This window comes from Trachypithecus francoisi, unplaced genomic scaffold (genome assembly GCF_009764315.1).
Source record: "Trachypithecus francoisi isolate TF-2019V2 unplaced genomic scaffold, Tfra_2.0 Lachesis_group11, whole genome shotgun sequence".
Taxonomy (NCBI): domain Eukaryota; kingdom Metazoa; phylum Chordata; class Mammalia; order Primates; family Cercopithecidae; genus Trachypithecus; species Trachypithecus francoisi.
The window spans coordinates 130441191-130457352 of NW_022681456.1; the positions used below are offsets into that span (position 1 = coordinate 130441191).

Here is a 16162-nt window from a genome sequence, read left to right on the forward strand (position 1 = left end):
TATTTTAGGGGGAAAATAGTTGGGAATTGCTGCTTTACAGAGCTGGGCTTCAGATTCTTGGCGCAGAACGGAGCCAGCCAGTCCAGATAAGGAGCGGGAACTGAGATTAACATGTATTCAAGACAGAATTCCTTCTCAGTCCCCGAGCAGTAGCTCCTGAGGGTGACAGCCTCTGCATTGCTGCCCTCGTGGTCTCTCCCCGCCTTCTTGAAGCTACCCTTGATGTCAGTTTCAACCTGATTTTACTGGTACAGAAATATGGAGGAGTGAGGGGCCAGCCCAGCACTCAGGGACCCACACTGCCTGCCCCTGCGCTGCACCCCACCACGGGCACTGCCACCCTGCCGTCTACCCTGGTCGGTTTATCTCATACAGACGTTATCAGCGTAGCTAAAACGAAATCAGCATAGCTAAAACGTTATATCCAGCTAAAACTCCCAGGGAGGCCAAACCAAACCAGGTCCTTGATTTAAATGCCAATTTGAATCACTCCCTGCTTCATCTGCAGTAATTTTGTTTTATTAGATAAAGGGTTTGTGAGAAGAAAAGGAAATATTTAAGGCTTCCTCCCGCTGTCCAAGGCTAGTTAAGTGTAAACAGAAAAAACCTGTTGGGCTGTGCTGAGGCATCGCATGCGATTTGTCATGTGCATCTCCATGAGGACAAAAACACACATGCAGGCAGGCTTCATCAGCAAGAGAAGTGCCTCTGAGCATTTCCTCAGGACAGGACCTTTTTTTTTTTTTTTTTGAGACGGAGTCTTGCTCTGCCGCCCAGGCTGGAGTGCAGTGGCCGGCTCTCAGCTCACTGCAAGCTCCGCCTCCCGGGTTCACGCCATTCTCCTGTCTCAGCCTCCCGAGTAGCTGGGACTACAGGCGCCCGCCTCGTCGCCCGGCTAGTTTTTTGTATTTTTTTAGTAGAGACGGGGTTTCACCGTATTAGCCAGGATGGTCTCGATCTCCTGACCTCGTGATCCGCCCGTCTCGGCCTCCCAAAGTGCTGGGATTACAGGCTTGAGCCACCGCGCCCGGCCAGGACAGGACCTTTTTACTGAAGATCCTGCAGAGGGAGGAAGGTCAGAGTTCATGCCAAACCTGACCCCAGGATCCAGGCAAAGACAGTTCCCTAAGGACACTACCACAGAGACAGTGACCCTCTCATGCCGCTTCCTCAAACACGATCGCACACACTCCACACTATTTTCCTACCGAGAAGCCACCAGGTGCCTTCCTAAGCTCCCACGCCTGTCGGCTGCAGTTCGCGACCCACAGCATGGGCAGAAGCCCACAGCAACCTCCTGCAGCAAGGATCCTAGTGTGCTTGGAGCTGGAGAGGGCTGATCCGGAGGATCCCAGAGGCCTGCAGGGGCTTCAGACAGGAGATTCCAAGGGGGAGTAGAGCGTGAGCACAGGATTAGCACTGACCAATGAGGAAGAGGGTGTTTTCCCCACGGGATCCTGAGCAGCACAGTGTCAGTGTCTGCTCAAAGAACCATTAACCCCAGGGATGCAAAAGATCGACTACTGATGGCTGCAACATGGACTATTCAAAACCAGATAGACAGAGAGGTCGATAGATAAGACAGACAGATAAGCTTAGATGGATAAGATAGATTACATAGATAGAGATAGATAGATTAGACAGACATAAATACTTTCTTTTTGTTCCACTCTTAATCATCCAAACTACTTTTATCTCAAAGTGAAATAAAGCAAACCCAGTGAGCAAAGGAGGATGGAGCTGTAGGGGATCTTTATTTTTATTTAAATAGAAGTTTTTTCTCCCTTGGGGTTTTGTTTATCTGTCCATACACATCCATAGAAAAATATTATTCTTAGAGTCCTGAGGCCGTTCACATTTGTTTGCACAGACTTTAAAGGGCAAATAAAAGACAAACAGAGATATTTTCAGACATACTGTTGTACTTAGATGATGTGATCAGATCCCTCCATTTAGTTCAGGAGCCATTTGTTCATTCATTACTGGCTAAAAAGTGCTTTCAAAATATTCTACTAAATTTATCAAAGATAATTAACAAAAAAAAACTCCTAACTTTTCAAATAAACTCGTACCAAATCCTTTCCAATAGCCACACTAATACTCACATGACACTGAAATGACCCTCGGGACACCACGGGCTGTGACCCGAGTAAATCTCCAGAGTAAGGCGGGATTCTGCTGGCATGGCCCGCTCCCACAGCCTCCTGCCCACATCCAGTTGTTCAAGCAGGCACGAGGCAGGACTGCAAAGCTTCCTGAGGTTTTTGAACACTGATGATCTGAGGCATTTGAGAACTTGAATTTCAGATCCCTCAGAAGAAGCTTCTGCAAACTTTCTGGCTACTGAGCAGGGTGGCCTTTACCAGCTCTCAGTTGCTGTCCTTGTCCCTGCCTCCTGAGGCGTCTCCACTGCCACCAGCCTCCCCCACCCCAGCCTCCATTCACACGGCTGCCACCAGCCTCCTCTCACCACAGCCTCCCCTCATACCAGCCTCCATCTGTACTGCTGCCACCAGCCTCCCCTTACTCCGGCCTCCACCCACATCGCTGCCGCCAGCCTCCTCTCACCCTAGCCTCCACCCAGACCGCTGCCACCAGCCTCCCCTCACCCCAGCCTCCACTCACACTGCTGCCACCAGCCTACTCTCACCCCAGCCTCCATTCACATGGCTGTTCCTCCAGGTATGCTCTCTGGATGACCCACAGGAGAATCACTTGGATGCTGGCCAAAACTGCATTTTTCAGGGGGCAGGTTTCATCATCCCTGTATTCTATCCCCAGAGATTTCATCCTAAAAATGTCATAGGATCGTATGACTATCTTGTTTCAAAGTCCACTAACTTCCTGTTTCATAAAGAATAAAGTCCCAACCCCATTACAGTGGTCCCAATTACACCCCAAGCTACATCTCCTGCCAGTTCTCATCCTCCTGAATCGCAGCCTCTTATTCTGGTCACACACAACCGTTTCACTCCTTTTTTTTTTAAGATGGAGTTTCGCTCTTGTTGCCCAGGCTGGAGCGCAATGGCGCGATCTCAGCTCACCACAACTTCCGCTTCCCAGGTTCAAATGATTCTCCTGCCTCAGCTTCCCGAGTAGCTGAGATTACAGCCATGCACCACCACACCAGCTAATTTTGTATTTGTAGTAGAGACAAGGTTTCTCCATCTTGGTCAGGCTGGTCTCAAACTCCTGACCTCAGGTGATTCACCCGCCTTGGCCTCCCAGAATGTTGGGATTACAGGCGTGAGCCACTGTGCCCGGCCTCATTTCACTCTTTTGTGCATTTATGTATGTTGTACCCATGGACCTACAATGGTCTTCCCTCCCTGTTTGACTGGAGAACACTTCCTCATCCTTTAAGTCCTGGCTTGAACACTGTGCAGCCTTCCATTGCCACCTCTGTGCCCCTCAGCTGCCTGAGGCTCTGGTATTGGCCCTTCTGGCCCAAAAATGTTACATCCTAATTACATCACTGCTCTCCCGAGAAGGACCCCCAGTTGTGTGTGGCTGGGGTGGCTTTCAGCTGACAAGGTTGAACGTATGTGCTGTGCTTCCACGAGGCACCCTGTCCCGTGATAGGGGCTGAGGATACAGCGATGAACAGACCTCGGTTCCAGCCTAACAAAGCTTACAGTCTTGTGGAGAAGACAGACAAGAAATGTAACACCAAGGCATGGTGGCTCACACCTGTAATTGCAGCACTTTGGGAGGCTGAGGCAAGCAGATCACGGGGTCAGGAGATCGAGACCATCCTGGCTAACATGGTGAAACCCTGTCTCTACTAAAAATACAAAAAAATTAGCCGGGCGTGGTGGCGGCGCCTGTAATCCCAGCTACTCGGGAGGCTGAAGCAGGAGAATGGCGTGAACCCGGGAGGCGGAGCTTGCCGTGAGCCAAGATCGCGCCACTGAACTCCAGCCTGGGCGACAGAGCAAGACTCCGTCTCAAAAAAGAAAAGAAAAAAAAAAAAGAAATGTAACACCAGATACTAATGTAACCCAAATCAGGAGGCCCTGCCTGGTCCAGGGGTCAGAGAACGCCTCCCAGATAGTGCCGGCATTTACCTTTGCATTTCTAGCGCTGTGCCTTGTACTCTGGAAGGCTCTGAGTCAGTTTTCTTAGGTGAAGTGTCACTGAAATGCTAAAGACCCTCAAATATTCAGCCCAGACCTCTGGACCCACAGACTCAACTATAAGACATCTCTACGAGTGTATCCCACAGACATAGGAGCCCAAAATTAAACATATTTCCTCCTAAATCACTCTACTTGCCCAGATTTACAGCCTCCATAAAAGGCGCTGCCTGGATGACCACACAATCAGCCTGGAAGTTATGAATAACTCTTCTCTCTCCTATTACACCCTGTGCCCAAAGGACTGTCCCAGCTCCGTCGATTCTGTCTGCTGGATTCTGACTGCATTATCTCCTCTCCACCCCTCCCTCCGCCGCCACTGCCCTCAGTCAGTCCTCACCATTTCTCATTTTGACCCAGGTCCCAAGAGTGATTTTTCTAATGTGCAAATCTGATTCTATCACTTCCTGGTCACAATCTCCAGTTGCCAATAGGTTAAAATCTCAATTCTGCTGCATGCTGTCCAGGACCCTCGACAACCTGGCTCTGTCTTCCTCTCCATTGCCACCCCCCGCTCCATCCCCTACACTGAGCCCCTGCAGTCACCGTTCGTCCAATGATAGACCACAGCCTCTCTGGGAATGTGGGGGGGCCCCCTGGCCCTGGTGGTCTAGTAGTATATGGACTCAGACCTAAGGACTAGGGTGCCTGGGGCATCTTAGTTGGTAACAAAAAAAAAAAAACAAATCAAAATGCTCTTGTGTTGAAAGGGGCACATGATTGGCACTAACACATAGCCTGCGTCCGGTTGCAAATGTACAGCAGGAAACTCTTGGGAGCCAAGAAATGTTCTGTATTGTGACTGTGGTGCTGATTTCATGGGGGTATGCATCTGTCAAAACTCACCATATTGTGCACTTTATTTATTTATTTATTTATTTATTTATTTATTTATTTTTGAGACGGAGTTTCGCTCTTCCTGTCCAGGCTGGAGTGCAGTGGCGCAATCTCGGCTCACCGCAACCTCCGCCTCCCTGGTTCAAGCAATTCTCCTGCCTCAGCTTCCAGAGTAGCTGGGATTACAGGCGCCCGCCACCAGGCCCAGCTAATTTTTGTATTTTTAGTAGAGACAGGGTCTGGCCATGTTGGCCAGGCTGGTCTTGAACTCCTGACCTCGGGTGATCCACCCGCCTCGGCCTCCCAAAGTGCTGGGATTACAGGCGTGAGCCACCGCGCCTGGCCATATGGTGCACTTTAAATGAGTGCAGTTTGTTGTACATAAATTACGCCTCATACAGGTATTTAGAAAGTTCCCTCGATCAACACTAGCTTGCATGAATTGTCATACTCTCACTTAAAATGCTCTATCCTCGCCTATCTGCATGTAAATCCTACTTTTTTCTTCACTGTCCCCCAAAGCCTTTCCTGACTCCCCCACATAAACGCGACTGCCACTTCTCTTGTTGCTCATCGTTTCAGTCACCCCTCCCCATCCTTGGTGGTGAAGCCTCCTAATTCCCTCAGTGGGAATTTGTAGTTAAGGAACTTAACAATTCATAGAAATAACAGGCTTGGGGGTGTGGGGTCTCCAGGAACTAGAGCACAGCACTGTCTTCATTCTGGTACTCCTTGCACCTAGGGAGGTGCTGGGTATATAGTAGGTGTTCAGTCAATATTTGAGGAACAAGGAGATGGGAAGATCTGGAGTTGATACACTCAGTACATTAGCTCAGCTGATTCTTACTTGAGGAAGACAGATGGAGCTATTAGTAGTGACTTCAAATGGCATAGGGACAATCTTGCAGTAACCTTGCTAGTGAGAAATCGATGACAACCCCAGCCTCTGTTAAAAAGTCACTCTAGGCCGGGCGCGGTGGCTCAAGCCTGTAATCCCAGCACTTTGGGAGGCCGAGACGGGCGGATCACGAGGTCAGGAGATCGAGACCATCCTGGCTAACACGGTGAAACCCCATCTCTACTAAAAATACAAAAAACTAGCCAGGCGAGGTGGCGGGCGCCTGTAGTCCCAGCTACTCCGGAGGCTGAGGCAGGAGAATGGCGTAAACTCGGGAGGCGGAGCTTGCAGTGAGCTGAGATCTGGCCACTGCACTCCAGCCCGGGCAACAGAGCGAGACTCCGTCTCAAAAAAACAAAACAAAAAAAAGTCACTCTTTGATAATTGCTGTGTCTCTGTCCCAAGGTAATCATTTTAAAGTCAAATAAACAACATGTATGATTAGGATATTTCAAGTCTCTTTTTCAAAAGCACTATCTCTGTTTATGAAACTGATGAGGTGTGTTGCTTAAGCTTTGCTAACTAAGACAATAGTGTTTTACACCGGCTGGGCACGGTGGCTCGCGCCTGTAATCCCAGCACTTTGGGAGGCCAAGGTGGGCAGATCACCTGAGGTCAGGAGTTCGAGACCAGCCTGACCAACATGGAGAAACCCCCGTCTCCACTAAAAATACAAAATTAGCCGGGCGTGGTGGCGCATGCCTGTAATCCCAGATACTCTGGAGGCTGAGGCAGGAGAATCGCTTGAACCTGGCAGGCGGAGGTTGCTGTGAGTCAAGATCGCACCACTGCACTCCAGCCTGGGCAACAAGAACAAAAACTCCGTCTCAAACAAACAAACAAACAAAACCACCAGAAAAAAAAAAAAGTATTTTACACCTATTGCCATGCAATAGCATGCTTTTGATACATGAGTATATGTATAAATTATAAGATAGACACAAGATTCTAAAATAGTGGCTGAAGGACCATGCAATCAGGCAGTCATAACAATGACCGATTATTAGTGATAAACACATGCCACACAGAGAAAGGACTATGGACAATAATGGCCTATTTAACCTGCCACTGTCCTGCAGGAACCGCTCACCTGGAGCAGCAGCAGACAAGGGTAGATGGAGCTGCATTATATGGCGACACTGGGCGGCTTGGTCCATACCATCACTGCTCCTCCCATCATTACCACACCACCTGGGACGACCACCAAAGGGGAGAAGATCAAGAGAGACCGAGGAGAACTGCTACCGCTTGGTCTCGATGATCACGGCATCAAAGATTCATTCACTGACTATTCAGTGTATGCTCTGACTAAAATGGGAAAAAGTGATCGAGACACTTGCGTTCTGTTCTGCTTTGCTCACTTAGTCCTTAGCTTGACTACCCTTCCTCTGCCTCACATTTTTCACTTGCAAAACCAGACAAAATGCTAGACATTCTACTCACCATCAGACCCAGGAAAGCCTACAGGGAATCATCACACGGCATGAAATCAGCTCCAGCTCAGCAGGCAGGTATTGCAGGCAGAGCACACAGCCGTGCCCACCCACGGTTTCCACCTTCACCCTTCAGGCACAAGACCCCACCTTCTGACCACCAGCTCCTGCATGTTTTTGCGGAGCCCTCTTGCCCACCCTGGTAGGAAGGAGATACCAGGGATGAGTGCTCCCTGTGACAGCCCTCAACCAGGGACAGGCAGGAGCTGTCGTATAAGGACATATGTTCTACCCTGGCTGACTTCCCCAGCAGGTTTGGCTCCAATGGCCACAGCCATAACTGGAGTGATAACCCTCTCCTGATTGGCTGTCTTCCCTTCCTTGTCTCACTTGCCCACTCTCTCATCAGTAGCTCCTTCATGTCACAAGTAATCTACTGGCCCTCAAGTCACTGTTTCAGGGTGGGCTTCTGTACGAACACAAACTGGGACAACAGGTCTTCTCTGGACGGGACCCCACACTAGACAAAGCTGGGCAGGGCTTAGACCAGAGGGGAAAAAATTCAACTTCTAACATGCAACAACAGCCAAACTGGTTGTCTTAGAAAGAGTCTGAACCTCAAAAAAGCATCCTTCTTGTCTGGAAAGCTTCCTTGTGAAGGAGCTCAGTGGGTCTGAGGGAAGCAGTGCAGCTCTTGAGGGGCATGCTGGCTCTGCAGTGGGCATGTGGTGTGCCCTGCCCTCCCTTGGCTCTGTGTGAGCCTCCTTTCCTTTGCACAGGGGACTGTGGGTGAGTGGCAGAGCCTTCAACAAAAGTGGCTCTGCTCTTTGGCAGTGATCTTTTCTGCGGAACAACATAAAATGAGCATTAAGGCCGGGCGCGGTGGCTCACGCCTGTAATCCCAGCCCTTTGGGAGGCCCAGGCAGGCAGATCATGAGGTCAGGAGATCGAGACCATCCTGGCTAACACGGTGAAACCCCGTCTCTACTAAAAATACAAAAAATTAACCGGGGGCGCTGGTGGTGCCTGTAGTCCCAGCTACTCAGGAGGCTGAGGCAGGAGAATGGCGTGAACCCGGGAGGCGGAGGTTGCGGTGAGCCGAGATTGCGCCACTCACTCCAGCCTGGGCGACAGAGCGAGACTCCATCTCAAAAAAAAAAAAAAAAAAAAAATGAGCATTAAAAAAACTTCTAGGACGAGCTATGCTCAACAACTATAAAGAACCAAGCAGTTTCTTATTTAGCACATGAGAGCATGGGGTTGAAGAGGGAAGAAGGAAGAGGCGAAGCCAGGAGAAAGGAGAGGGAATGGGAGGGAGAGGGAGAGAGAGAGAGAGAGTTAGAAAACATCATAAATTAAGTGGATAAAAGGAAATGACCACTTCACAACCAACCACTACCTTTCCTCAACCTGGAAAGGAGAATGAAAAGGAGAAAAAAGAGAAGCAAAACAAGCATTGATTATATAAATTCGCATGTACAGAGATAAAGATGCACCAGCTTTTCCTTTTTGTTCTGTAAAAACGTCAATGTATTCTTTATAGCTCAATCTTATGAAAATACTTGTGATATTATAATTATGCTTTATATTATTAAAGATAATTATTCTGGGTTATTCTCCATGTCTCAGGACTTTGCCTTTTGCTGGTCAGCCTAAAGTGACCTCACAGAAGCACAGTTTATATCTGAAGTGGGTTTCTTGTAGACAGCGTATAGCTAGCTCTTATTTTTTGACCCATTATGACAATCTGTCTTTTTTTTTTTTTTTTTTTTTTGAAACGGAGTCTCACTGTCGCCCAGGCTGGAGGGCAATGGCGTGATCTCGGCTCACTGCAACCTCCACCTCCTGGGTTCAAGCAATTCTATTGCCTCAGCCGCACGAGTAGCTGAGATTACAGGCACGCACCGCCACGCCGGGCTAATTTTTGCATTTTTAGTAGAGAGGGGGTTTCACAGGTAGTATGAGTTTCTTATCATAACAACACAATCCTAATTCCTCCCCCCATCCTTTGTAATATTGTTGTCACTCATTTCCCTTATAAATAAGTATATATGTGAGGGCACATAATTGAATACATTGTTGCTATTATTTTGAACAGTTATCTGTTAGAGTAAGAGTAAGAAAAATAAGTTATTATTTGGCTTTCACTTATTCCTTCTCTGCTGTCTTTCTTTACTTAGATCTAAGTTTCTGACCTATGGCATTTTCTTTCTCTCTAAAGAATTTCAACATTCTTGCAAGACAGGTCTACTGGCAACAAATTCCCTGAAGTTTTGTTTGTCTGAAAAAGTCTTTATTCTTATTTACTTTTAAAGGATAATTGTGCAGGGTACAGAGTTCTAGGTTGGTCGTTTTTCTCTCTCAACCCTGACGTCTCACTCCACTCTCTCCTTGTTTGCCTGGTTTCTGAGATAAGTCAGATGCATTTCTTCTCTTTGCTCCTCTACAGGTAATGTGCTTTGTTCACTCTGGCCTCTTCCAGGATTTTTTCTTTATCTTTGATTTTCTGCAGTGGAAATGATATGCCCAGGTGTAGTTTTTCTGGCATTTGTCCTGATTCTCTGAGATTCCTGGATCTGTGGTTTAGTGTCTGACATTCATTTGGAGAAATCTGTCATTACCATCTCAAATATTTCTTCTTTCTTCTCCTTCTGGTATTCCCATTACACATTACACCTTTTGTAGATGTCCCACAGTTCTTGGATATTCTGTTCTGTGTGTGTGTGCACGCGTGTGTGTGTGTGCATGTGGGGGGGGTTTCTTTTCGCTTTTCGGATGTGGAGGTTTCTATTGAGATAAGCTTATGCTCAGAGATCCTTTCCTCTGCTGTGTCCAGTCCACAAATCCATCAAAGTCCATCAGTGGCATTCTTCATTTACGTCACTGTGCTTTGCTCTCTGCCACTTCATTTGTTTTTGTCTTAGAATTCCCATCTCCCTGCTTTCATCGCCCACCTGTTCCTGCATGCTGCCTACTTTATCCATTACATCACATTAATCAGAGTTGGTTTCGATTTCCTGCCTGATAATTCCAGCATCCCTGTTGTCTCTGAGTCTGGTTGTGAAGCTTGCTCTGTCTCTTCAACGTGTGTTATTTGCCTCTTATTTCATTTTATTATTATTATTATTATCATTATTTTTGAGACGGAGTCCCGCTCTGTCGCCCAGGCTGCAGTGCAGTGGTGCGATCTCGGCTCACCGCAACCTCCACCTCCCGGGTTCACGCCATTCTCCTGCCTCAGCCTCCGGAGTAGCTGGGATTACAGGCGCCGCCACCACGCCCGGCTAATTTTTGTTGTTGTTGCTTTTGTATTTTTAGTAGAGATGGGGTTTCGCCATGTTAGCCAGGCTAGTCTCGAACTCCTGACCTCGGGTGATCTGCCAGTTTCAGCCTCCCAAAGGGCTGGGATTACAGGCTTGAGCCACCGTGCCAGGCCCTATTTGCCTTTCAGTATGTCTTCTTTTTCTTGATAGTGGCTCTGACTGAGTGAAGGCAACTGCTGTAAAGAGGCCATGAGTGTGTGGTGGGAAGGTCTATTCTGTAGTCTACAACCAGGCCTCAGAGTTTTGGTAAGCCTGTGCCCCTCAGCTGGACACTCACAAATGCGTCTCAGTCCTCCCTCCCACCCCCACCTTAAGTGAGCCGGAAGCTGGCTAGAGCGGGCTGGCGTGGGGGTTTCCCTTGCCCCAGGTCAGTTAGGTGCTGAGAAAGCCACAGTGGTGTTAAGGGAGGCGACCTTGTTAGGAGGAGCAGAGTGCTGCGGCCTCGTTCAAAACGGTCCTTTTTCTTCTTTCCACTGCAGGAGGCACGAGGGGATTTTTCTCCATTATTCACTGTGAGAACTCGGGGAAGCTCCAGAAGGTGAGGGAGAGGGGACAACGACTTGGTTCCTGTGGATCTTTAACTTGCCCGCTCTGAGCCTCCGGCACTTTGGTGATGACAGCTCAGGCTTCCCCGCCTCCGCACTGCTCCTGCAGAGGCTGCTGCCCAGGGCTTCTGCTCCGGTACCTTGCGAAGCTGCATTCTCCTGCCGGTTTCTCCAGTGTTGGGGACTGTGGTTTACTCTGAGACCTTATGGATCCAAGGAGACTTGCTTTTTCAGTTTGTTCAGCTTTTTACTTGTTAGGATGGAATAGCAATTTGCAAGCTTCTTCGACAGGAAGCTAGAAGTTCCACACTTTAATTTTATACATATAAATATATACATGTGTACATATATACATGTGTAGGGGTCTTGTATATATACACATAAAATGATGACATGTATAATGATGATATGTATTACTGAGAACGTAAAATATAATTACATAGTGATAGCTGGACACAAAAGGAATTCACAACTCCCCAAAGAAAATACATCTGGATGACCTGCCTAGCAATTTCCCCATGAGATAGAGGAATGTCTCGTATTTCATCCCCTGTTCCTGCCCTGAAACAATTTCAATCACTTGACAAATCATTATCATTCATTAATAATGTTTACTGAGTGCCCATATGTGAAAGAAATCCACTATACATTCCACAGATGCATTTCCTCTCCCCACGGGGTTTCCATTTTAATGGGAACAATGTAGCATATATCTGTCTTCCCTTTATAGATTCTGTTTGGGTTTTTTGTTGTTGTTTCTTGTTCTCTCTCTCTCTCTCTGGTCCAGAGGAATAATTTCCTGGTTTTGTAAACTAAGCTGGATCATTTCACTTCCATGAATCAGGGAATACTTTATGAAGGAATAAGGATTTACAGAGGACTGGGGATAAGAGATGGAGGGAAGCTGAACAGAAGGCAAACGAAACTGGCTGAGCCTCTTCAGAACAGAGGACAATTCCTGATGGTGAGTCAGTCTGGATGGGGGAATGGGACACCTTAGATGGGGATCCAGAAAGAATCACTGGGGTCAGAAAGAGCATACGTCAAGAAGAGGTCCGACTGACGACAAGCAAATATTGCCCCAGTATTACCATTCCTGTGGCCCCATCTCAAAATTACCCTGTCAGTTTGATGGGATAAAATTCTCAGACCTCATTTCATACCACAGACACTGAATCTCTCTTCCACAGCTTAGGAAGTTCGAAGAAGTAGACTGTACGTGTGTCTTCCAAAGCTGTCTACCAGAGACGATCAAGGTGTTGGAGAACTTTGTCTTTCTTAATTGTTCTGGTAACTGCTGTGTACAACCAGGCTAAACACTCACTGATAAGAATTCTTTCCCTGCTGCCCCAGTACAACCTCTGGATTGCACACTAGTACAAGAGTCCTAACTCAGGAACTTGCCTACATGCAGAAACTGGCTGACCTGGGCTTTGGGTGTAGCAACCCTTCCTAAAAACATGAGTATCATCCAGCAGTCTAAACAATTTGATGGGTAGACCTTATATTGAATCACAAAGGTTTAGGAGTAGGAATTAGCTAGTCCAGTGGTTTTTTAAAAAAAATTTTAGGCCGGGCGCGGTGGCTCAAGCCTGTAATCCCAGCACTTTGGGAGGCCGAGACGGGCGGATCACGAGGTCAGGAGATCAAGACCATCCTGGCTAATACAGTGAAACCCCGTCTCTACTAAAAAAAAAATACAAAAAAACTAGCCGGGCGAGGTGGCGGGCGCCTGTAGTCCCAGCTGCTCGGGAGGCTGAGGCAGGAGAATGGTGTAAACTCGGGAGGCGGAGCTTGCAGTGAGCTGAGATCTGGCCACTGCACTCCAGCCTGGGCGACAGAGCGAGACTCCGTCTCAAAAAAAAAAAAAAAAAAAAAAAAAAATTTTTTAGCTGGGCACAGTGGCTCAAGCCTATGTAATCCCAGCACTTTGGGAGGCTGAGATGGGCGGATCACGAGGTCAGGAGATCAAGACCATCCTGGCTAACACAGTGAAACCCCGTCTCTACTGAAAAATACAAAAAACTAGCCGGGCAAGGTGGCGGGTGCCTGTAGTCCCAGCTACTTGGGAGGCTGAGGCAGGAGAATGGCATAAACCCGGGAGGCGGAGCTTGCAGTGAGCTGAGATCCGGCCACTGCACTCCAGCCTGGGCGAGAGAGCGAGACTCCATCTCAAAAAAAAAAAAAAATTTTTTTTAAAGAAGTAGAACATAAATAAATAACATTTATGTAGTTGAAAACTGGGGAGGAAAAGGGATCTCCACTGGCCCCTAAGTAAGAACTGTCTCAAAGTTCTGTCTCAAAAACCACTTATGTAGCCCAATTCCTCAATTTTTATTATTTTTTTTGTCTGTTTTTATTTGTATTATTTATTTATTTATTTTTGAGATGGAATTTCACTCTTGTCACCCAGGCTGGAGTGCAGTGGCATCATCCCTGCTCACTGCAACCTCCACCTTCAGGGTTCAGGTGATTCTCGTGCCTCAGCCTCCTGAGTAGCTGGGATTATAGGTGCACGCCACCCCATCCAGCTAATTTTTGTATTTTTAGTAGAGACAGGGTTTCGCCCTGTTGGCCAAGCTGGTCTTGAACTCCTGACCTCAGGTGATCCACCCACCTTGGCCTCCCAAAGTGCTGGGATTACAGGCATGAGCCACCGTGCCTGGCCTATTTTTATTTTTTTAAACAAGGTGTTGCCCTGTCACCCAGGCTGGAATGCAGGGGCAGTATGAGAACTCACTGCAGCCTTGAACTTCTGGCCTCAAGCAATCTTCCCACCTTGGTCTCCCAGTAGTGCTGGGGTTACAGGCATGAGCCACTGCACCCTGTGCAATCCCTCCATTCCTATAGGTGAGGAAATGGGTACACAAAGAAGTCAGGTAAATTACCCAGGGTTACGGGACTAGGGGTAAATCTGGTTCCTGATGCTTAATCCTGTGCTCTTTCAACACCCTGTCTCTGAGAATCAATTCTGAACCCATGAACTACACGTGGCGATCTTAAGCCACAAAAATTACTGACACAGTGTTTTCATTAAGGACTCCCCCTGCCCTGTCCATTTCCTGAGAATGAGAGGTTTCTACCACATTGACTCCAATTGGTAATTTTGAATTCCTTCTTGGCAGAAGTAATATAGGTCAGATTCCATTAAACATATTGTTACAGTGAAAATTTATTTTTTAAAAAAATTCAAACCCAGCTTATGGTCTACAGACTTCTGTAAGATTTAATCAGCACCAGTTTAGTATTATACTGCAAAAGAATGTGGATGGTGTTTGGGATTTTACTATAAGTAGGTTTTGCGTATGTTGCCTATATTGGCCTCATGTTGGTACCTTCAATAATTCCGACAGCAGTTGGTTTCCAAGTCCCTCACCATAAAAGTGGCTGCCTATTATGAAATCCAACACTAGGATATCACTATCCCAGGATCCCAAGGAGTTTATCCCTATATCTCATTTAGTTATCTTCCAAGTAATCTGCTGTGATATGCAATTTGCTACCCTGGCACAGAGAGGAGGAAAAGAATCATTAGCCACCCTAAGCCTGGAGTTCTGAGGCTCCCCCAAGGTTCCCTAGGCTCCCCCAAGGCCTCAATGTGGCCTTTCTAGGAGGTGGCTCTGTGAGTCCAGCTTCATCACCAAGGAATCTTGGGTTATTGATGAGATCAGAGCCCTTAGGAATGTAATTCTGTTCAAGACAATTTAAACGAATGAAACAGGCATGATGCTGCACGCCTGTGGTCCCAGCTACTTGGCATGCTGCGGAGGGAGGATCGCTGGAGCCCAGGAGTTTAAGGCTGCAGTGAGCCACAGTGGTGCCACTGCACTCCAGCCTGGCAACACAGCAAGACCCTGCCTCTAACATTTTTTTTTTAATTTAAAAAAAGGGAAGATAAGTGAGAATTTGAAAGAAATGATAGACATATTTGAAAGCTGCAGGGGCAGGGTGGAAGCAGCCACAGAGGACCCGGCGGGGCGTCAGCTTGTGGGACTGGAAGTTCCATGCGAGCACCTAGAGCGAGGTCTCTCATACTCATTCCCACACCACTGAGACTGGCCTTTCAGGAAGGACCGATTGAGGAAGCAACAGCCATGAAAATGAGGCCACAAAGAACGAGGAAACAGTCTACATGGAGTATAAACTCAAGGCCAGCATCCAAGTAAAACATCAAATTGGAAAGAAGAAAAACAGAAACATTTCAGATGGCGAAGCTGAAACTCAGTCTCTGGGATGTGGCGACTTCGGTCTCCCTCTCATGCCTGACAGTGGAGTCAGAGCCCTGTCATTTTTAGAGGCTGGGTCCCTGGCACGCAACGCCTCTGGTATAAAAGAACCCACTCACCGCGCAAATGGTGTGGGCAGGGGACTAGGTGTGTGGGGCCAACTCACATCCCTGACTCCCGTTTCTCAGCCATTAGCTCATATCTGAAACCTGGTATTAGAACAGTTCATGCCGGGACACTCTTTGAACTCTGTTTGCCCTAGTCCTGGCATTGCTGCCCTACAAAGGGAGGAGAATTTTAACAGCATTAAAAAAAAAAAAAAAAAAAAACCAAGGGAAAGAGGATGAAATACTTGTAAAGCTTTTGATAGTATTGAGTCACACACATATAAGCATGCAAGTGGTAAGAGTACTGAATGTTCCAGAACATACACAATACAAGTTGCAGTAGAACTACCTTTTATATTACCTCACGGAGCAGCAAGGCTACGTTGGAGCTGAGAACAAAACTGAGGCTTCTAAACATTTGGGGCTTTTGAATACCTCTCCCCACACATTGTTTTGAAGTGACCCCCAGCTTTCTGAAGAGCACGGAGGGTGGAGCATGGGCATCGTGCAGCACTGCAAAAAGAGCAGTGGGCTTTAGAGCTCACTTACACTGATTGTTTTCTGCATGACATAGAGCAGACGACCTAGCCTCTGGTCCTGTTTCCTCTTATTTATTTATTTATTTATTTATTTATTTATTTATTTTTTGAGACGGAG

The 16162-nt window shown here is 47.4% G+C and overlaps 2 protein-coding genes across 9 annotated transcripts in view; one reads left to right on the forward strand and one right to left on the reverse strand.

The window, feature by feature from the left end:
• WNT5B (Wnt family member 5B) overlaps positions 1 to 16162 on the reverse strand; it is a 124331-nt gene that overhangs the window by 76384 nt on the left and 31785 nt on the right. The gene's annotated exons all lie outside the window — the stretch shown is intronic.
• The window catches only part of FBXL14 (F-box and leucine rich repeat protein 14), a 37990-nt gene that overhangs the window by 18659 nt on the left and 3169 nt on the right, over positions 1 to 16162 (forward strand). For 3 of the 8 annotated variants that reach the window (XM_033223278.1, XM_033223274.1, XM_033223279.1), the window contains exons 2-3: positions 11107 to 11165; positions 12017 to 12820. In XM_033223278.1, the coding sequence (XP_033079169.1) occupies positions 11107 to 11143 (37 nt within the window). In that variant the 3' untranslated portion in view covers positions 11144 to 11165; positions 12017 to 12820. Of the gene's footprint in view, positions 1 to 11106; positions 11907 to 12016; positions 12822 to 16162 lie in introns of those variants that run through there. The other 5 variants (XM_033223277.1, XM_033223280.1, XR_004440109.1 and 2 more) reach the window with 4 other exon arrangements.